The sequence below is a fragment of the Cryptococcus neoformans genome (assembly GCF_000091045.1).
Source record: "Cryptococcus neoformans var. neoformans JEC21 chromosome 7 sequence".
NCBI lineage: Eukaryota > Fungi > Basidiomycota > Tremellomycetes > Tremellales > Cryptococcaceae > Cryptococcus > Cryptococcus deneoformans.
In genome coordinates, this window is record NC_006692.1 from 405618 (window position 1) to 426418 (window position 20801).

General features: G+C 47.9%; 9 protein-coding genes across 9 annotated transcripts; 4 read left to right on the top strand and 5 right to left on the bottom strand.

Annotated features, from left to right (window-relative positions):
- The first annotated feature begins 83 nt into the window (after positions 1-83).
- On the top strand, positions 84-1826 carry CNG01390 (hypothetical protein). The gene is made up of 4 exons (XM_571832.2): positions 84-885; positions 937-1064; positions 1118-1640; positions 1699-1826. Exons 1-4 carry the CDS (start codon positions 181-183, stop codon positions 1759-1761), a joined length of 1419 nt encoding a protein of 472 aa, XP_571832.1. The 5' UTR covers positions 84-180; the 3' UTR covers positions 1762-1826.
- Positions 1762-5338, bottom strand: CNG01400 (conserved hypothetical protein). The gene is made up of 5 exons (XM_024657523.1): positions 5182-5338; positions 4905-5120; positions 2611-4850; positions 2318-2557; positions 1762-2263 (listed from the first exon to the last, which is right to left on the bottom strand). Exons 1-5 carry the CDS (start codon positions 5294-5296, stop codon positions 1883-1885), a joined length of 3192 nt encoding a protein of 1063 aa, XP_024513193.1. The 5' UTR covers positions 5297-5338; the 3' UTR covers positions 1762-1882.
- Positions 5339-5645: 307 nt separating this feature from the next.
- Positions 5646-7655, bottom strand: CNG01410 (hypothetical protein). Its single transcript, XM_571836.1, has 9 exons — positions 7514-7655; positions 7441-7451; positions 7231-7376; positions 7158-7175; positions 6783-7083; positions 6288-6728; positions 6217-6225; positions 6038-6171; positions 5646-5983 (listed from the first exon to the last, which is right to left on the bottom strand). The coding sequence occupies exons 1-9, from the start codon at positions 7593-7595 to the stop codon at positions 5857-5859; spliced, it is 1269 nt and encodes a 422-aa protein (XP_571836.1). The 5' UTR covers positions 7596-7655; the 3' UTR covers positions 5646-5856.
- A 258-nt stretch (positions 7656-7913) lies between these two features.
- On the bottom strand, positions 7914-9003 carry CNG01420 (expressed protein). Its single transcript, XM_024657524.1, has 4 exons — positions 8489-9003; positions 8267-8433; positions 8040-8211; positions 7914-7983 (listed from the first exon to the last, which is right to left on the bottom strand). The coding sequence occupies exons 1-3, from the start codon at positions 8910-8912 to the stop codon at positions 8122-8124; spliced, it is 681 nt and encodes a 226-aa protein (XP_024513283.1). The 5' UTR covers positions 8913-9003; the 3' UTR covers positions 7914-7983; positions 8040-8121.
- A 227-nt stretch (positions 9004-9230) lies between these two features.
- Positions 9231-10305, top strand: CNG01430 (hypothetical protein). Its single transcript, XM_024657525.1, has 5 exons — positions 9231-9490; positions 9544-9645; positions 9705-9812; positions 9864-9918; positions 9987-10305. Exons 1-5 carry the CDS (start codon positions 9354-9356, stop codon positions 10005-10007), a joined length of 423 nt encoding a protein of 140 aa, XP_024513194.1. The 5' UTR covers positions 9231-9353; the 3' UTR covers positions 10008-10305.
- Positions 10306-11965: 1660 nt separating this feature from the next.
- CNG01440 (conserved hypothetical protein) lies at positions 11966-14074 on the bottom strand. The gene is made up of 5 exons (XM_571840.2): positions 13832-14074; positions 13450-13782; positions 12875-13384; positions 12619-12816; positions 11966-12554 (listed from the first exon to the last, which is right to left on the bottom strand). The coding sequence occupies exons 1-5, from the start codon at positions 14004-14006 to the stop codon at positions 12049-12051; spliced, it is 1722 nt and encodes a 573-aa protein (XP_571840.1). The 5' UTR covers positions 14007-14074; the 3' UTR covers positions 11966-12048.
- A 353-nt stretch (positions 14075-14427) lies between these two features.
- CNG01450 (hypothetical protein) lies at positions 14428-15237 on the top strand. The gene is made up of 2 exons (XM_571842.2): positions 14428-15023; positions 15083-15237. The coding sequence occupies exons 1-2, from the start codon at positions 14478-14480 to the stop codon at positions 15128-15130; spliced, it is 594 nt and encodes a 197-aa protein (XP_571842.1). The 5' UTR covers positions 14428-14477; the 3' UTR covers positions 15131-15237.
- On the bottom strand, positions 15191-17356 carry CNG01460 (hypothetical protein). The gene is made up of 3 exons (XM_024657526.1): positions 16750-17356; positions 16553-16690; positions 15191-16498 (listed from the first exon to the last, which is right to left on the bottom strand). Exons 1-3 carry the CDS (start codon positions 17290-17292, stop codon positions 15332-15334), a joined length of 1848 nt encoding a protein of 615 aa, XP_024513197.1. The 5' UTR covers positions 17293-17356; the 3' UTR covers positions 15191-15331.
- Positions 17357-17500: 144 nt separating this feature from the next.
- On the top strand, positions 17501-18693 carry CNG01470 (hypothetical protein). The gene is made up of 4 exons (XM_571845.2): positions 17501-17667; positions 17743-17813; positions 17876-18071; positions 18130-18693. The coding sequence occupies exons 1-4, from the start codon at positions 17541-17543 to the stop codon at positions 18384-18386; spliced, it is 651 nt and encodes a 216-aa protein (XP_571845.1). The 5' UTR covers positions 17501-17540; the 3' UTR covers positions 18387-18693.
- The last annotated feature ends 2108 nt before the right edge of the window (positions 18694-20801 follow it).

The following is a 20801-nucleotide window of genomic DNA, read 5'->3' on the forward strand; positions in this document are numbered from 1 at the left end:
AAAAAAACAGAAATTCATTATTTCCTCACGTGGCAATAACGTGGCGTCAAACTACCTATAATCCGCGAGTTGTCGTTTCCATTTCCTCCACAAGAAGGAAAGTTGGCCATATTGTACTTCTCGTCTTTTTATCCTCATTTTCCTTTTATCTTTTTAATCTTCCCCTGAATTTCATTTAAAATGGCCGAGCAAGAACCACAGGTCCAGTCCCAACAACAAAAACAACAAAAACAAAAACCTCAACAACCTCCTTCAGGCGAACCCAAAGCCAAATCCGCCAAAGAGCTCAAAAAGGAGAAACGCGCCGCTGCTGTCGCTTCCCGAGCCATCCCTACCGAAGGAGGAGTTCCAGAGGGTCCACAAGGTGGTAAACAATCATCCAGCACTGCCACTTCTGATGGCCGTCGCTCTCCCGTGGTTCATCTCAACCCTTCTTCTCAAAATCCCGCTTCTTCAGCCGGCCCTTCCGCCCCTCGCAGACCTCCCAACCACTCTGAACCCTCAGCGCCTACCCTCTCCGTCATCCAGCAAAACCTTTTCTTCTCCCATCTGCCACACCAGACTCCTGCCGATACCGTCTCCGCCCTCGACACGGGCAAGATCCACCCGATAATCGTCCGTGTGGGTGTGCTGATGAACAGTGGACAGTTGAGGGGTGCGAATGCGAGAACGATCGGGATGATGTCGGCGTTTAAAGAGGTGATTAGGGATTATGAATGCCCTGATCAAGCGGTTTTGTGGAAGGATTTGCCAGTGTATTTGAGTCCGATGATTGCTTGGCTGGAAACTTGCAGGCCTAAAGGTGTGGGAGGCGGTAATGCTATCCGATGGTTGAAGAGTGAGATCAATAGGTTGGGTGAGAAGGGGGATAAATCCGAGGCAGAGGTATGTGATTTTTCCTCCTTATGCTGTAAAAGGAAAGCTGATAATGTGTAGCAAAAATCGTATTTGGTCGATGCGATTGGTCTCTACCTTCGCGACAGAATAGAATTTGCGGACCAGGTTATTGCAGACAGCGCAAAGGAAAAGATCAAGCCTGGAGACACTGTCGTCACTTTTGCTCGGTAAGCACATCGCTATCTATTGAATTGTCGACTCACGGCTGACGGAACGCAAGATCATCTGTTGTCGAAACGGTCTTACTCGAAGCCTGGACCAGCATGCGAGAACAAGACCCCGATGCAACCTTCAACGTCGTCATCGTCGACTCTAGACCCCTTCTCGAAGGTGAAAAGCTTCTCAAAGTGCTCACCGCCGCCGGCCTTCCTTGTACTTACATTCTCCTCCCCCTCCTCTCCTCTATCCTCCCTCAAGCCGACCTCGTTCTTCTCGGCGCCTCTGCCCTGCACTCGGACGGTGCTCTCTACTCCCGCGCGGGTACTGCTGTCGTCGCCATGCTCGCCAAGGAACATCGCGTCCCCGTCGTTGCTTGTGTAGAGACATACAAGTTTGGAGAACGTGTGGTGCTTGATGGTGTGGCGACAAATGAGTTGGGTGATGTGGAGGGTTTATTGGCATTGCCGACAAAGAAGCCGTTTGCATTAGGTAAGGAAGGTAAGCCGTTGCCGAGCAATTTGACTCCCTTGCATGTCGTGTACGATGTGACCCCGCCTTCGTTGATTACCGCCGTTTGCACAGAGGCAAGTCTTTATCATGCCTTTCCTTTCCATATGGCAAATTGCTAACTTTCCCCTTCAGATTGGTTTCATTCCCCCAAGCTCTGTGCCGACCGTCCTCGGTAAATCCAATGGTGTTGTGTGATAGAATCTCATTCATAATCATTATATATCATTGCACAGTATGAATACGCACAGTACCCGAATGTCCAAAAAGGATCAAACAAAACTCAAGAATAGTAAATATACACCAACCTTCCATCTTCTTATGCCAGTGTCATTTCCCTTTCCTTCGTTCTCAAACTACCGTACCTCGCTGCACTACCACCCACAGATGCGCGTGATGGAGGTATGTTCTCCTCTCTAGATTCGCTTCTCTGCATCACTCTTGATGCAACTTTCGTGCTCGGATACAGCTGCACTCCGTGGCGGTGGTTGCCTTGTAAAGGCGTTTCCAGTGAATGCCGCTTAGAGTAGTCTGGGACAGGGGTCTGTATCGCAAGAGACGATCGACGGCGAGTAAGGGTCTTGGGGAGGAAAGATTCGTTGGTCATGGAAGGAGTGGTACCTTGGTCGAGATTAGTGCGTTGGGACGCTCCGAGAGGTGTACTACCCGCAACTCCGCGAACTCCAAACTTCCGTTTCATCTGGATCATCCAATGAGCTTTAATTTGATCGAGTGTGTGGAATAGAATACTTACCAGCTCGACCTCTTGTTGCTTCGAATCCAATGCGATGTTGAGCATCTCCCTATCCTCCTTCAACTCCGCTTTACGTCGTTGAAGATTGGTGATTTCCAAGTCTTTCGAAGCCGATTGAGACTTGAGGTGGTCGATCTGGACGCGGAGCGATTGGAGTTCCTGCGCGTCGGCCAGGGAGGTGGTAGGGACTGACTGTGCTTGAACGAGTTGTTCCCGAGTGGATTGAAGGCTCTTTCGAAGCTATCACAACTGTTAGTGAAGTTGTCCCCGATAGCATTGATAAAGAAACTTACCTCTCGGTTCTCTCCTTCCAGCTTGATCTCCCTACTCCTGACCTCCTCTAGTTCAAGCTCTACATTCTGCCTTCTCATGCCTTCCATATCTACTCTCTTACTCAGTTCCTCCACCTTGCTCTTCCACTCGTCTTCCTGCCTTCTCTCCGCCTTAAGCTTCTCGATTTGCCTCAAAAGGTTTTCAATCTCTTCCTCATTGGCCGTTTTGACCTGTTTAAGCTGGTCAAAATGATATTTTAAATCCTCCACGTCTCGACTTTCGACTTCAAGCTTGGCAACCTGATCCAGAAGGGTTTCAATCTCCTCTTCGTCTGCGGCCTTCACTTGTTTGAGCTCCTGGACGTGGTGCCTCAAGTCGGCAAGCTCCTTTTGAAGGGCATCCACGTCGGCCTTCATCAGCTCGTATTCATCCAGTTGGTGATGAGCACTAGACAGTTCCGTTCTGAGAGCTTGAACCTCACTCCCCTGATCCTTGACTTCCTCAAGTTCACGATGTACCTCTTCTAACTCTTGCCTCAAAGCTTGTACTTCCTCTTCCTTGCCCTCCATCTCTCCCACCTTTCGTTGCAACTCCTTCATCTCTTTTCGCATTTTCTCCACTTCCCCATCTTCTTCATTCTCTTCGGGGTGGGAAGCCTTGATCAGGCGGCTTTTCTCACGATCATCTTTATCTCTCAATTCAGCTCGGGCTTCCTCGAGCTGAAGAGCTTGTTGGTCTCGAGAATTCTTGACCTCCTCCAGCTGGCGCGAGGTGGCTGCGGCATCTGCTAAAGCTTTAGCAAGTCGAATCTCGAGGTCACGCGCTTCACTTTGGGCGGCCATAGTCCTATCAGAGGGAAGACCAGCACTCCGGGTACGCATGAGGGGAGTCGGAGAGTTCAAGTCTAGATTTGGCAATGTTTGCTGTTGAGCGGTTTGAGCTTGTACCTCCGCTTGTTGTGCTTTTGCGTTAGCAACAGCTAGCGCCTTCTTCAGATCTTGCACCTGGGAGTACAACATCTCCGCTTCCAAAGCTCGCATATTCAGTTTAGCGAGCACCTCGTCTCTTTCTGAGACTTCATTGCGGAGTTTTTCGGTAAGATCCTTGTAAAGTTCAAGTTCGGTGCTGAGTGCAATTGTATGAGCTGTCTGAGCTTCGAAGAGAGCTTTTGTAGGCTGTACCAAGAGGCTCGTAAGGGGTGCTGACGAAGAACAGGTAGCAAGAGGTGAATCAGAGGAGGGGGATAGGACCATAGCTGTACAGTCGTAAAATTCGGTAACGTCTCCTGCTGTTGTTCGAGGGGTTTCGGGAGCTACTTCTGGCGGTTCCGGGGACTGGATACGGCTGGGCGATTGGAAAGTAGAAGAAGAATCTGGCCCCGGGCGATGAGTGAGTGGCCAAGTAAGCTCAGCTTGCTCGGCACTCATGTCGGCGAATATCGAACTTGTGGAGTATGGGGCAGTCATAGGGGGTTCAGGTTGTGCTATGGAGAGAGGAGACTCTTGAGTTTCTGATTTCTCTTCGATAGTAGGGATTTGCTCCTCAAGAGGAGGTAGCTGGCATCGGATTGTCGGGTTGCTATCCTCCCTGCCGAGCTCAGACATGGCGGACTCGTCGGGCTGTACGCCCCAGAATTCCGCTTCGGCCCTCCTCTCCACCTTGCCGTGTTTCAGTGATCTGGAGGCGGCTGCCTCAGAAGTTAAGCCATCTCGAAAAGAAGATTGATCGGCAAACAAGTCTCTTGATGAAGCAGTGGTGGAGGTTGAAGTCGGATCAGCAACTGAGAACGAGTCTTTTTCCGGAAATTTTGTAGATAACAGGTTCGACATATCTTCTGGAAGGTGCCACTCAACCGAAGGAAGTTCGAATTCACCGTAGGACGCATCTTTGGATGTGTTGCCCTCAGGTACAGCGGGTAATCCTAAAGGCGAGGAGTGTATTTGGGGCTCGCCATTCCAAGGTTCCTCTTCTTCCACATCTTCTTCATCCTCGTCGCCATGGATGATGATGCTCCCAGCCGATCCAGTTGAAGCGACCAATGATAGTTCACCCTCTTCACCTGGCTTCTCCCAACTTTCTTCGTTCCCTACAGGCTCAGGCTCAGATTCAGGCTCTTTACGACGAGGAGACATAGTGACCGCAAGTAGCTGAGAAAAGAAAGAGCTGGATGTGGGTGTTGGTGGTGGCTTAGCTGGGGATGGTGGAAGGACGGAGGAATTGGGGGTAATGACTCGAAATTGTTTCTTGTGGAAGAATCGAACTACAGATCCTCTGTCAGTTTGTCAGAAATGATGAGCGAGATGATTCATCCTACCTCCATTTCCAGAACCAGGAGTCCCAGAAGGTCTCAGGATGCCCTTCACACCACTGCCGTTTGGTGTAAGATTTCCTGCTTGCTGTTGCAATTCGCTTAGGCGAGGAAGGATAGGCGGAGAGGACGTCTTTGCTTTGAGAAACTCAGTTATAGTGTGTGTGTTAGCAGGAGACCCTGTGGGTGAAGTGCTTTTTTGAGGTGAAAAATCCTCTACATCTATGTCATGTCAGCTTCTACGTAACGGACCAAACATGTTGAAACGAAGCAAACAACACACCGGCTGGGTTGACGAGGTTCACCACTCTCTTCTTTACTTGAAGCTGCTTTGCAGGGGTGGGAACCCTTGGAGAGGATTCTAGTATGCAGTGGCTTGACTCGGCTTGAGCAGCCATGGTTGTGGAGATGTTATTGTGAAGTTTGTAGTCGTCGCTGGGGTAATTTCGTTGTTGTTTTGACGTTCTGACGCTGGGGAAATCAGGCACGGCAGTGGTGCGACTAGTGAGCAGCGGTGAACGGACTGAGATCGGGACAGTCATAATCGCGAAATCACGTTTTCAAAAATCGTGATCCAGCAGGTGCATTCACGCTGAAACACGATTTTGCCGATTTTTAGAATCGCGGAAAAAAAACGCACCTATTCATTCATTGAGAAAAACCGTCATCATCGAACTTGCTAGTAGATCTAATAAATGTTTTGGAATTAAAATGCTATGGAAAGTGGTTTGCAGAGGTTTATGCATGATATTGCTACAGTTGATTAATGGTTTGACTATCCAGAAGAGCTCGCCGTCATTGGGACAGTGTCCATCCACGTCTTCTTCTTCTGTCTATACTGTACTGGCCCTAGGCTCGCCTTGTCTGTCGGATGCTGCTAATGCATCTAACCCACATAAGAAAAAAGCACGTGTTAGTTGTGCCTTTTTCTTCGGTTGCTAAAATAAGTGTGATGCCTCTATAAAGGAATGTCGACTCCAAAGTACCTTTCGCAAGGTTTTGTCTCAATGTAGGAGCCTACAGCATCCACAAGCGTCCATAACAGTCCGTGGGTGAGCATTGAACGGATCATTGAGATCCCAAGTCTAAGCATTTGTAAGCAGATCACATCCAGCGACTATTTATTGTAAAATCCTTACCCTCGGTACAATCGGGCGATACCAGATAATAATGGCTTTGGGCTATCCTTGCCCGTTCCTCGTACTAAGCGGTGAAATTGTTCAGTAGGTGTGCGCGGCGTTAATCCTGACAAAGCTCTCTGTTGAGCCTTAGTCTGCGATAAATTGTCAGTATCATCTAGATAGCTATCTCTGCTTACTTTTATCGCCTACAATGATTTAATTAGCCTTGGACTTATCACAAGGCGATATATAAAGCAAGAAGACTCACATCAACAGGATATATCAGCGCCCAACTCGAAACTCCCGCCACACTTCCACACAAGAACGGTATAGCCTGCCTCGGCAACCAAGCTCTTGCCCAATCTGGCAAATCTCCCTGCACATCATGACCAAATCCTCCTCCTCCGTCTTCTCTAGTTTTTGTCTTTTGTCGGCCAAGATAATAGCGCATAACATCATACTCTGCAAAGTATAGAGCTGTTCCTAGCGTATCGCGAACGAAATGGAGCCTCCAACCAGTGTACAAGCCGCGTAGGCCATTGGAATTAACGATGAGTTTGACCGCTTGAAGTGTCGTTGGAGGAGTGAATGAAGGAGTGCGCGGGACACCAGCTGCTTTGGAGCCGGAGCCAGCCGTGGCTGCAGATGGATTGAGAAAGAGCTCGGGATGGGAATCACGGTAGATCTGGTATTCTAATTGTCTTCGAACCTTTAATTCCCCTATTAGTGAAGTTTCTATAGATCAAGGCAGTGTAGAGCCTACCTTGACAAGCTCAAATGGCGCGCTTCCTACACAGACTACAGCCCCACTAGCAGCTCCCGCTAAAAGACTTGTGATCCCGATATCCTTCGCATTATCCCCCGAAAACCATCCTAAATGTATGTTTATCCATGGACCCTTCTCGTCGCTTCCATCTTTGCTACCGGAACGGCCATTATCGGTAAGTTTATGGTCCGATTTTGGTGGTCCGCTGGGTAAACGTGTAGAATTAAGAATACGCTTGGTTGAGCTGTAAATAGTAAAAGATATTGTTCGGACAATCGATATCGTTATAAGTGGTAAACTGCTCTCAATGTTCAGTCTCTTCACTTGTGCGTATTCGTATAGCCGGTCCGATCGGACATCGACACTACTCACGGGAACCCTCTCCACAGTCTACAAGTTACAGGTCAGCTAAAGATAGTCAAAGTAGCCAAAGAAGAATATTCACCCTCCGATACCTTCTTCTCTAACGACTTCGGTTGCTAGTCTAGGTATAGATACCTTCTCGCGTGATGACTGCAGTCGCGACTTGAGAGAATCGAGAGGGAAGCCTGCAAAGGTCGAAATGACAGAGGCTGACGTTGCCGAAACAACCTGTGGGAAATTGAACACATGTGAGCAATGATATGCAGACTGAGGAAGAGGCCGTTTGACTTACAACTTTGTGTTCTATGACCATCCAACTGTCAGCCAACTATCACAGGCGATGAAACACTCGATGATGGACTCACGGCGTAACCACTCATCTGCGACGGCTGCTCGTTTAGTCCATACGCTATTATATGGTGGCAGCGGTGATGGACTGTCCGCCATTGTTAGGGCATCAGACCCTAGGATATCTTTTGTTGAAGTACTGTTACCAGCGAGGGACTGAAATGTCACGTTCGAAGTTCACTGAAAGCGACGGAGTCGTCGGTCGTCGGAACATGGGTTGAAGGTGGAGTTGTTGATGCTAAAAGGATCACGTGACCGGATATCGAACTGTGAGATTTCCGGATTTAATGTGGAGGTTTGCCGTCGTACCTGCTTAGTGGTGCTGTACTGGTACACTGTCCTGCTGCAATAGCTGCTCGCGCCCATAGAAGACTGTTTCCTTGGGTGAGAATGTAAGGTAAAGTCATGAAGATGCATGGAAATTTATGTTCATGGGTGAGCTGCAGCCAGTGCCCAAACAGTTGTTAAGTTCTCTCAATCGGTATCCCTATTGAAGGAAGGATGAGTAACAGACTTTGGAAGGTATTTCATGAGACACAATACATTCGTGAGCGGAATACACTATCAAAGTTCAGACTTTGTACAACATGCGCCGGAATCCAAACCCGAACGACACCTTAAATATTTATTTTGTAGCGAATTTGCCCACTTGATACACGCCCTTGCCGGCGAGTTTGACAGCACCAACTCCTAATTTTCCTATGCCGGACATCACCTATTATACCATTAGTTACATGGCGTTAAATAAACAGCATGGAGAAAAGACTTGCCTGTTCTTTCCTCTGCTGGTTTGCCACTGAGTAGAATCCATCTTTTACCGTATCTGTTGCGCCTCTAACGCCCTTGGCGGCCGAGTCGAATCCAGATTGCGCTCCACTAGGAATGTAACTCTGCAATCCAGATCCTGTTCTAGGTGGTGGAGGAGGCGGTGCTGAAGCTGCCCAAGTAGATCAGATACAATTTTTCTTTATTCGAGGGCGATGTTTACTTACCAGAATGAACTGCACGCTGAGAAGGTTCTGTAGGAGTCCCCGTTCTTGCTTGGCCTTGACCAGGCATCGGTGGCAGCCTTCTACCTGCATTAACATTCTCATTCACAGCCCGGCCTTGTGACTCAAAGCCTTGAGTTGAATACCCCTGCCTCGATGGGTCAGGCTGGTATTCGTAACTAGCCGGTTGATTTGCATGCGTATGCTTCGGTTTGTTCTTTGTCAAAGAAGAGAGTGAAGTGTATTGTACTGGCTCGAACTGTTGGGTAGTAGACGGTCGAGGAGGTTGAGTGGGATGGGATGAGTGAGTGTCATATGATGGAGGCGGTGAAGAGGCCGTGGAGCTGGAACTAGCGTTTGAATTGCGGTAGAAGGGGTTGGTAAAGGAAGGCCTTGTCTTGGAGGGAATAGGCGGTGGGCCTGCCATAATTATGAAATCGGATTTACAGAGAATAGTTGAAGTGGAGGTCGCTGAGGATGAGAAGTGAAAAGACAGGGCAGAAAGAACTCGTGGCCAAGGATGGCCAAGGGAAAGAACGAAGAAGAAGCGATAATTATTAATAATTAAGTAAACCGACTGTCGGCGGTATCCGAATGCAGATTAATCCACCGATGCATCAATCAACATGTCATGATGTCATCATCATTCATTCAGGAACATCCATAACAGAACACAAGTCTTACGTAAAACAGGATGCCAGAAGAGAGCTCGACAACGAAAACGACTTCCGAGCGGAAGATTCCAGTCATCCATAAACACCACAGAACCTTAAGTCAGCACCGTCAAACGTTTTCAACGACTTGGGAGTTGACTAAAGCGGGGAAGAGCAATCACTCTTTTCTCCCCCCTACCGACTGATATCGCATCATGTCTGCGAATTCCTCCACGCCTTCAAGAACCACCCAGTCTCAGGTTTATTCTGCGCACTTGCGGAACGCTCTTCTGCCAGAGCTCGAAAATACAAGACAGCGCTTGTCCACTGTCGAGACTGACATTGCAGAGTAGTAAGTATATCTGTGTACAGCTTATCTCGGGGACAAAATTAATGCGCACACAGTGCTTTGCTGAAAGACAAGATTGATGGCTTGCAAAAGGAAAAGGGAAAGGAGGTGAATACCATGAGTGAGATGGGTGCTGGGGTTTGGGTCCACACGACAATGTATGTCGCCAATTTACAACGAATTCTAAGAGTGAAATCGCTAATCGTGTGCATTAAAGACCAGATATTAGTGTGATCACCCTTGACTTAGGTCTTAACCTTCATTTGGATATGCCCCTTGCCGACGCCGAAGAATATGTGAAGAAAAAGCTCGGAATTTTGAAAAAGTGAGCTTCAAGAAGTGAAAGCTTAGACCGTACATACTGACAGTTCTGAAGGAAGAGAGACTCTTTGAGCCAAAAGGAGGAGCTCTTAGTTTGGCAGATTGGCCAGGTAAGTACGAGTTGACGGCCAAAAGTTGCCAGATTTTCCAAGGCTCTCACTGAACGTCCACTATGTAGTTCCAAGGCGCTATGGCATGATCATTTACACCCCTGGATTCCCTCGTATCACCGATAAGCCCCCACTACATGCTGACAATTTCCACAACAATGCTTTCCTCTTCGTAACTGACCTCCAATCTTTGCGATGAGCATGCGACGATTGTAGGGAAACCGACCAGGAGGTCTGCAATGGACTGGTAGATATGACTACCTGGAAATAAGCAAGGGTTGATTAGGGAGTGATAGCCAACCTGGTCTACGTCTACATACTCATAAAAAGTACTTAGTATGTTGGGCCGAAAGTTGTATGACAGAAGATCTGCCAAGTTGTAGCGTCATGATACATATGTTATCCATTTGACACATATCGGGCACTCTCAATAACCTACCCACGGTTAGATTCTTGCCTTTAATTATCCTCCCGGCATCTTTTCACGGAATCAATTGGGCAATAAGAAGTCTGCAAAAGGGTTAATTCCTTATTTTGTTACTAGGTGATGTTCAGGCTACCGAGGGTACTAATAAACGATCGACATGTGAATGAATATATATGTAAGTAATCTCTGCAGGAAATGAATTTGAACATTACGTTTCCACTGGTCATTAGGATCTATCAGGTACACCGCCACTAGCTTCTTGGGATATTATCGAGACCTGGATAATTGCATGCTTCCCACTCCAAATGATCGATAACCTTACTGATGCCATCTCATAACTCATTGTCGATAGTGATCAGCCAGTCATTGTACACTCTATTTAATGGATCCAGCACTAATCCTCCACATGACAAGGAGCGATTTATGTAGCCCACGCGAGCGAACACCCTTGGATGGCCCAAACGACTAGACGACACTGGAGCTTTTTTTTCCTTCTTGAGCTTCTGCACGCACTTTTCCAGCGCCTCAACCTGCTGAATAAGCTCATTTCAGTTATCGGCACCACACTAGCAAACTACTCTTCCCTCCTTTGTTTACAGTTAATAATGAATATGATTCAACGACTCCACGAGCTCAAGCAGAGTCTGCTTTACCATAGGCACAATTCACCCATCTTCTGATTTTCCCTTCCCTAAACGTATGGAAGCACTCTGTACCTATACCCCACATGAGCCCCCAAATAGCCGATCATGAGGCTCACATTGAATCTATCCTTCTTGATAAAGGTTATTTCCTTCTTCATCTCATCCAGCTTTTTGATTGCAGAAATGACAATGCAATCGGGGGAATATCCATATCAATCTTGCATCTCTGCGAAACGATAGATTTGAAATGCGATGAAGGCAAGGAAGGACGTAATAGTTTTCCATGTGATACTCGTCGATGGCAGTGGGGTCTGTGGAATTGGAATGTGAGGAGGGATCAGCTCCTTGATCTTTGAGGTGATTTCCCTCGAGCTCGTCGAGGCGGGTTATATCTGGCCTTGTCGTGTACGTTGGATTGCCGTCAAGCAACCTTTCGCTTACAGCGAGGGTCAACTCACCTGTTCCACCTGGGTAATACGCTACATGCTCTCATTTGTGGACTTGAGAGACGCGATCTCCGTTTTAACCTGTCCATCTTCTGAAAGACCTGATCAAATGAAAAAAAGTCGCTTTTCATCTAACATAAATACATAATGAGTAGTCAAGAATGGAGAAAAAGAAGGAAGGAGATGTCACTCACCTCAGTAGCCTCATCCCTGGATAGCATTGTAAACGGCTCCGCAAATATGCAGCGAGACTCGTTAGAAGATATTGCAAATGATTGGATGATGGGATTCTGAAGTTAATAACCGTGTCAGTAATATATATTTGTTCTTTAGCATCTATCCACAAGTCCAGTGATGATATGTTTATTGATAACGTATTAACGGTTTGCCAAAGAGCGGAAGTATTATGTATTCAGATTCGATACTGGTACCCTCCTGAATTTCGCTTGTTTTTTTCGCCTTCGTTCACAAGGTGCTCAGCGGAGCGAATAGGATAGAGATGCCTAGGAAAATGTCAAGACAGGGAGATAAAATCTCTATGCCATATGCTAAGATACACGGTTGAGAAAACGAGAATAAAAACCCCAAAAATTCCTTATCCCCTTTACGATCCCTACTCCTTTTCCCCCATTCTTACCCCCTCTTTGGGCTCTTCGGGATCTTCTGGCACTTCAACCCATCCCCACCTTCTCGTAAGACCGCCATGCATCAACCCAAAGAACACTGCCATCACCGTCGAACTCATGATGATCACGTTATAAGGCATCGAAAAGTCCGGAGTGGGGATATCAAGTAAGATGCGTTGGGTATAGACCCTGGCTCTATTTGAGCGGAGTGCGTTGATCTGGGGGGATGTCCATGATGATGGCGAGGCCTCAGATTCTGCTTCGGGTACGCCGCGTTCGCCTACGAGGTCCAGGAGTGTCAGCACACCCGCCGGGATCTCCTGACCCCTCTCCGCGTCTGGACGATGATCGGTGTATTTGAGAGTAAGTTTTGTGAATGGGATAGTGAGGACAAGTGTTGATCTAGGCGGGAGCTGGATTGAGAGGTGGATGGTAGTTGGTGGGATGTCAGGTGGGTTGGAGGGATTGTATGAGATGCTTTTAAGCAGATCGGCTACAATAATCATTCAGGAGAAGAGTTAACATCCATATTTGAGATGGTGATGGTGAAGGCTGACCTCTTGGACCCTCGTCTTCTATGCAAACGGCCATTTCGCTCATCCAACCTTTAACCCACCACGGCCAGATTTCACTGTAGATCGCTTCCCGTGTAATATTTTCATGATTCGATATCTTGATTTGAAAAGTCCCGTCTGATGCTTGAGAGTCGATAACCGTCTTCATAACGGAAATCGCGGGCGGATCGATCGTACGAGCTATTCAAACTACGTTTAGCCCGTGGACAGCAAAAATTTGCGAACAGGATAAACTTGCGATATTCAAACCTCTCTTCATCCCACCAAACCTTTAAATCTTTCCCCACCATTTCCCTATCCTTTGCGTTCCATTCCATGACCTGTCTCCATTTCCCATCCCTCCATTCTCCCACAACCCGACCTTGCGGCTCAACATTGACTTTTTCATTTTCTGGCAGGATCAGCCTGATCACAGAACTCTCCGTCTCTGGACATGAAGGCGGTAAACGCTTCTTGAACAATTTTTCCAGCCCCGTTTCTCGCTTGACGTTTTTGACGCCAGCCCCGGGGGGCATCAAATCAACCACACCTTCCCACCAGCCTGTCCATTTGCCTTCTGGATGATCGTCGTTTGGCATAATGACTTCGATCCCTTCGGATTGGAAACCCCAGGAGAAGATGATGCCTGGTTGGGAGAGGAGGGCCGAGAGGCCTGAAAGTCCTTTTGAGGGAAGAAGGAAGAGGAACGGCGTGAGGTTTTCTGTACAGAGATTGTGGTGTGGGTGCGAGAGGAGAAAATGGGTCAAGCCTAATCATTTGAGATCTTAGCTCTGTGTGTTGGATGTATGTTATGCCCTGAGTGAGAAAACGTACCGTCCGGATTACCTCGATGAGGAGGGTATATCCTTCCAAAAGTCTTGACATTTTCGCCCGCTTCTCTTGGCCCTAACCCGGCGCAAAACAATCCCCCAAGCGCATGGGTCACCGTCCCCCACCTCTCCTCCTCGCTTCCCCCCTCGTTCCCATTTCTCACCCATCCTCTCACTTCGCCACCGCCTCCGCCGGACAAATAGTGTAGTGGTCCAGATTGAGATGAACGACGTTGATCCCAGCGTCCAGCGACGAAGGATATGGACAGCTCGGAGATGTCGTTAGTTTGCAAAGGGAGGAGGAGCGATGGAGGGGTGATGGAGTGGTGATATTGAGCTGAAAGTTTGTTAAAGAGATTTCTACATAGTACTAGAGGTAGACTTACGAATCGAGGAAGTGGGCTTCGTCTGGGTAAAGTAGGTGGTAAACTCAAATAACACGGATAACTTGCCATCGGGCAAAGGGTGAAGTGTCAGAGACTCGTGGAACGAGTTTGAGCTGGGAACAGCAGCTACAAAGACCGGTGCGAACAAAAGAAGCGTAAGTGATGACAGCAGCATCCTGCTTCCTTGTTCTGGATGTTGTCCTTGTCAGTCAACGTTCGATATACCGTATATCTTGCGAATATCTCTTTTGATGACGGATTTCAAGCTGGTCGGAGAAAGTGATGACGATTGCATAAAACGCGTCGCGTCGCCAGTCACCCTGCGACTGCTGCCGTGAGACTCGATAGAATAGCTTGTAAATCTACTTTTGCAGTTTATACAAAAGGTGATGTATATCATAGTCCATATGCATGCATGAGTACCCGATGCATGGAGGAGCAGAGATAGACCCAGAAATTACAGTGTGAATAGAAAGCGCTCAGCATAAACAAAGCTGTAGTAATAGATCCGGACACCGATTGGAAGCTATTATCCGCCGGTGGTATTTTCCCGTTTTCTCCCGGACATTTCGACTTTCCTCTCTCCAGGCTGGCGAATTCGACCTTTGCTGTACCCAACTTCGAAAAAACGGTCATTACAACAGCCATGTCTTTCCTCTTCAGAAGCACCATTAGGGCATCCACCTCCAGACTTCCCACCAGCCTGCCCACTCCCACTCCCCGCCCCCTCGCTTTCCTTCCCCTCCCGCTTTCACGTTTCAACTCCTCCCTCTCGACTCCTCCATCTCCATCCGCTACCAAACCATCATCACCTCCTCAAAATCCTATAAACCCCAAATTCGCAGAGCTCACCTCCAGTCTCTCCATTCCCGTATCCTCCACTTCTAAACCTCATGCGGCCGCTGCTGCCGCAGACCCTACATCCGAAGATTGGTGGATGACCCTTTCCAAAAAGTCTCACTACAATACTTTCTCGTCGACCAAGGGTTTCCACCCTACAAAATACTTTTCCGGAAGATCGATTGAGTTGAACAGGGGCACAGACTTTTTGGTGGCATACAAGAGGATGCAAGGAGTGATGAGAATGGGGAACATGAAGAAGGAAGCCAAGCTGAACGAGTTTCATGAAAAGCCTAGTGTGAGAAGAAGGAGATTGAGGAGTGAGAGGCATAGGAGGAGGTTCAAGGAGATGGTAAATCGCTTTCATTGATTTCTGAGTTGCGCGACATGTGGCTAATCATATCTTAATAGGTGAGGTCCAAGGTTCAACAAGCGTTGGCTATGAGGAGCAGGGCGTAGACATGCATTCATCTTCCATTGGCATTTTGCGAATCAAAGTAACCTTGCCACTTTTTATGCTCAGGCAATAACTGTACATTGCATAAACTGTGCCTGCTGTACATCTCATGCAATCTACTGTAATACAGTAACCAAAGACCCATGTGACTATAATACAACAAACGACATCGTATAGAATCAATCCTCGCGAAAAACCTGGATCTACTCATCCCTCAATTTCATAGATATCTCACCCCCGTATCCCGCTGCCGCCGTTCTTCTCCGTTTATCAATCTCATATGCCTTGAATGTCTCTTCCGCATCATCACACATTTTCCACGTATCCGTATCCATTCCTTCCCTTTTTAGTGCTTCCAACCAAAGCGGCAGAGTTGGCTCCCACACAGGATGGACATTAGTCCGGTCCACAGGACAGGCCCATACACCCCTATCAACTTCTCCATGGATAGAAGGCGCCTCGGATCCTAGATGCATAGCGGGAGAAATGTCGATAAAAGTGAATATATCAGGATACTGCGCGCAAAAGGAAGAGAGGAGATTGTTGAATTGGTCGGTCATACGGACTCTGACAGGGAGGGTACACAAAGGCGGGGAATGGGTGAGTAAAGAGGCGATGGGCGTCTTCGTTTTGCTTGAGCCATTACCGTTGCTGTTACCATTATCGGCAGAAAAAGCGGTGGGCGAAGCAGTAGGTTCAGTCAAGGGTGTATCTAGAGCGGGTGAAGGAATGCTTGACGATGCGGTCGTAGACGGACCGGGACTAACTTCAGGTCGACAGACGGGTTTATCGCTTACTCGCAGTAATGACAAACCATCCACCAAATCCCCTTCATCTTTACCCCCACCCACATCGGCACGGGCACTCATACCTGCACCAACACCCTGATGAGGCTTCCAGCCACGCCCAACCATACGCTGCTGCTTTTCAAAGTCCTCTTCAAGCCTTTCCACATACTTCTCCGGGATACGGGGGAGCATCTCATCCTCAATGAGAGGCGGAAGGGCAGCGGCGATGAAGACTTTCGGAGGTCCGCCCACATCCTTGCCGTTGACGGCGGTAGACTGCCCAACTCCTGAACTTCTTTTCTTTTCCGCAATGGACGAGAGCCTCTCGCCCACAGGTCCATGTACGACTTCTCGCTCGAGAAAAGTGGTGTACGCTCTCACGACAGCATTGACAAAGTCTTCGGGACCGAGAGCGGGTCCAGTAGAGGACGTTTCGGTAGCAGAATGGAGAATATTGGTTGAATCTGGATGATCAGAGTCGTTTGTGGACGAGTCGGAAGGGTCGGAAGAGGAAGAAGGAGATGAGAGTGAGGTGATTGGTTTGTTGGCGAGCTGCCAGATGTAATTAATTTGCAGATCAACCTATGAGAACGTCAGTGAAGTCTGTAACGGCGTAATCGGTCAAAACAATCTCACGTTGCCAAACACTAGCATGACAGACCGTTTAGCACTAGAGCTGGATTGATATGCGTACGGTGGAGGGACCATCAAACTGTTCAAAATTGGTAAAAGCTCTTTTGACACTTGCTTGATAGACTTCGGGTTATTCAATCCCTGTGTCCCCAGGAGAGTCAGCACAATCTGCACCCTAAAGTCGTCAATATAATACTTGCCTTGGCAGAAGCTCCCTTGAATGTCTTGATTTGCACCGAATCCCCGTCCATCAACTTGAATGGCCCAACAAAACTATCCCCAAAGACATGCAACTGAGCCGGAGAATGCTGGATATACGCCCGTCCATGCCTCGGTTGGGGACTATCGTTCTTGTCTGTCCACTTCCCGTTATTCCCACTCTGTGTATAGTTATCGCGTCTGCTGTTAGTGGGAGTATTATATGCAGAATTGGGTTGGGGATAGCTCGAGCTCGGACTTGATTGGTATGATCGACGAGAAAAGTGTGATTTCCCTGGATGGCCACTTTCCCATGGTGATCCATTTTTGTGACCAATACCACTTCCGTGCCCTACTCCACTTCCGTTGCTGGACCACCTAGTGTTGCTGGACGGTGTACGATTGGCATTGCCGTTCGAGTACGTGAGTGGGGTCGACCTATCGCCGTTGTTGCTGGAAGTCGTCGATTGGACCGGGGTCGCGGGAGTTGACAGGGTAGAGGGTGTTGAGCGATTGCGCAAGTGTGGTGGAACATAAGCCGGCATGGTTATAGACGAGTTGTCGATGGTATATATACCTTGTCGAGATGTAAACAATCCGTTCGTTCTCGCTCAGCTTTCGCCTGTGCAGTGATCCGGTCGAGATGGTAAATGGGTGCCAGATTAAATACGTAATCATTCGTATCCCCGCCACACAACGGAAAATTCAGGCTTCTCATCCGTCCATCGCATTCATCTCCGTCTCTATAACATTCCACTTACTTATTCTTTTAGTTTTAAAAACACTACCAACAATGGCCTCTATTTCTCCCGTCAAGGTTGCGGGCACTGTTGCCGCTGTCGCTGTTAGCGGTTTCCTCGGTTACGCCGTCTACTTTGATTACATGCGACGACACTCTCCCGAGTTCAGGAAATCTCTCCGTGCGTTTCAGTTGGCGTCTCAAAATTGTTGCTGCAACGTGGGCATGGAAATCTAATGGGAATTGGGATGAATAGGAAAGCAGCATAAGAAGCTCTCTGCTGTTGCTGAAGCCAATGCTAAGGCCGAGAAGGAGAAGAACGCTAAGGTGCGTTGGTTATTTTATCTCGTCTCACATTGCAGACGCTAAAAAACCGTTATCCTTCGCAGGCCCTCCGAGACGGCTTTCTCCGCATTCAGACCGAAGCTGTCCCCATGACCCCAGACCAGCAAGAAGGTTACTTTGCCGAGGCTGCCAACCAGGGTGAACAGCTCATCGCTCAAGGTGAGGAACACTACGTCGAGGCTGCTTTGCACTTCTTCAGGGCTTTGAGGGTATACGGTAACCCAGGAGAATTGCTTGCTGGTGCGTTGTATCTCCCGTTTTACTATGCATCTTGTGCTGACGAGTTGATCTACGTCAGTCTACCAACGAGTCGTCCCCCCTCCCGTCCTCGACATGATCATCCAGCTTATCGCCCTCTCTACTAGCACCGCTACTGGAGCCGGCGCCGGGGCAAGGCCCACCGCTGCTTCCCTCGAGACTCCCGCCCCCGCCCCCGCTAGCGTTGAGGACCTTGATGAAGAGAAGCCCGCCAAGGAAGATGCTCCTAGCCCGAATAGCGCTAGCCAGGGTAGCGGTGCCGAGTGGGAGAAGGTCAACCAGGAGGCTCAGGAGTAAATGGATTTCGGGATGAGAAATTGGCGAGGGGTTTTCAGGTTGACTGAGAGTAACAGAGGATTGGGGAAGTGATTAAGAAGTTCTAGTCGGGGATGGTGGTCGCAACGTGATAATGGAGATGATCTTCCCAATGATAATGAAGGGAGATACAACTGATGGCGGATCTCGATCAAACAAAAGCAGTGAAACATTTTAGCAAACGGTCGAACATGTGACGAGCAAAGAGGATGTAGAAATAGCAAGCTGTTATTGGTCGGGCCTTTCACTGTCAAGTCACAATTCATGTATCATCATTCGGCTTTTTCTGCACTTTGTCGCGCTATGCGAGCTGTCCATTGTCGTGTTGGATTTTGATAGAACGCGATCTTGTAATTGTCTTTGGCCATGTCTGCTATCTCAGTTGTCATCGACATGGTGGACATCTTTCACTGCGCCTAGAATCAATCGCATCCGAGTGCGTGACTACTAGACGCTAGATGCTCTCAAGTGATCATCTTCGTGTGATTTGATTGCCTGGTTGAAGTGGAAGGAAAGATGCGACAGGATAGTCCGTAGGCATCGAACGTGCAGGGGGCGAAGAGCTGGCCGCCAGGTGGCGACGATAAAGAGTGGCCATAGAATATTGATTGCTGTACTTTGCTGCGTCGCTGAAAGGGAGCAATACTGACTGAACGATACTGAATGGATAAAAACCACTTGCAATCCCCTCCATTAATGTATCAGATCTTTATTAGCTCTTGTGACTCGAACCGTAGCAGGGAATAGAAACATAGTCGACGTTTTCTCTTTCGTTGTTGTTAAAGTAGGCGAATTGAAACACTAGTGATTTCTCATTGTTGACTCATTTGCGTGTATCCTGCAAGCGATCCAATCACGCTTGCCGTCAATCACTGGTAGAGAATTGCGCATGAATATTTTGTGTGTTACGAGCCCATGAGATTGAAGAAGAAGAAGGTGCAGCTTTCTTTCTTATGCCCTATTCTTACATTTTGCGCCCCTTAAATGATGCCTCTCTTCCCCATGAACCATCCTCCTCCTAGTACCTCATATCCCCTCCTTCTTTTGATTATTCTATCCCATTACCCATTCTTTTCTTTTTTTCCCTAAATTAGGAAGACAGCTGAGAAAGGCTACTTATCATGGGTGTCATTCCTGGGTCTCCGCTGAGTTGTAAATTGTAGTACTGCACAACTGTATGTTAATATAAAACTCCGTGTGTCCATCATTCCGTGATGTCTGTTCTTTCGTTACGCCTGGCCATTAATTAACATGTGCCCTGTATGTATGTACTTGCTTGTTGCTAAATAAGTGCCACTGTATCTGGCATGGTTCATCCCGAGGATAAAAACAAAACGATCAATCGTTCTTCGGGAATGTAAAGACATGCAAATCAATTACCAAAAGGGCGCAATAGTAGGGATGAATGATTCCAATTTTAGGATCGAGGACGGAGGAAGAGTCACCTATTTCGATATAATCGACTATACGAAGAGTCACTTATTTATTTCGATGATCGACTATTAGTCAGCAGACGGTCGTGAACCCTGATTCTTCGACCGAAGGATTGGGGTCTTCGTCACCGATTAGAAATTTCCTTATAAATCGTCATAACAAAATTTCCAAGGTGCGGCAAACGATTGAACGATTGAAATGCGGTTCGATGCTGCGCTGAGTAACGAACCCGTCGTCGTTCTCGTATATACCGTCACCACATGGTGCCATAGTGGTGTGGTGATGGTGGCGGAGGTTATGGTTGTGGTGGCGATCATCATCACCGTTGCCGTGTGTCGTGGTAGACAAACAAGAAGCTGAGGGTAGACAGACTCTACGTAGACATTTTTGGCTTATGGCCAATAATAGTAGACGGGTAATAGATCTTGTTGTACGCAGGTTAAGTTATTCCTCCCCGCTTCCCTTTCCTCTCCTGTGAATGTCATGTCTCTCGTCATGGTCCCAAAATTCTCACCAAAGGAACGTTCGAAAGGTGAAACAAATAATTGTTCAGTCTCAAAATAGGCAAATACAATGATTTCAGATCGATCATTTGCGCTGTTGTTCCTCCTGCTTACTGCTGGTGAAGAATTTGCATTCCTAAGCTATCAATTGTGACTGCTAGCAGCCTCCTACCTCCTCGATGACGATCGAGGACCATGGATCGATGATGCTGGTGAAAGAGGAATTATACACCCCGTTCCATCGTCATCGCCTCGCTGCCTTCCTACCAATATTTCTAAAGAAAGATCTTTTTTAGTCTCATCCACAGGAACATTGACGTCAGCCATTATCAGGCTCAACCTGAACATGCGAAATGAAATGAAGTATACGCGAAAGCGGGGGGCAGGTCAAACGTTTCAGCTTAGCTTTAAAATTTGAGTAACTTGTGCTTGCGCTGGCATGTTGAAGTTTATGGAATGT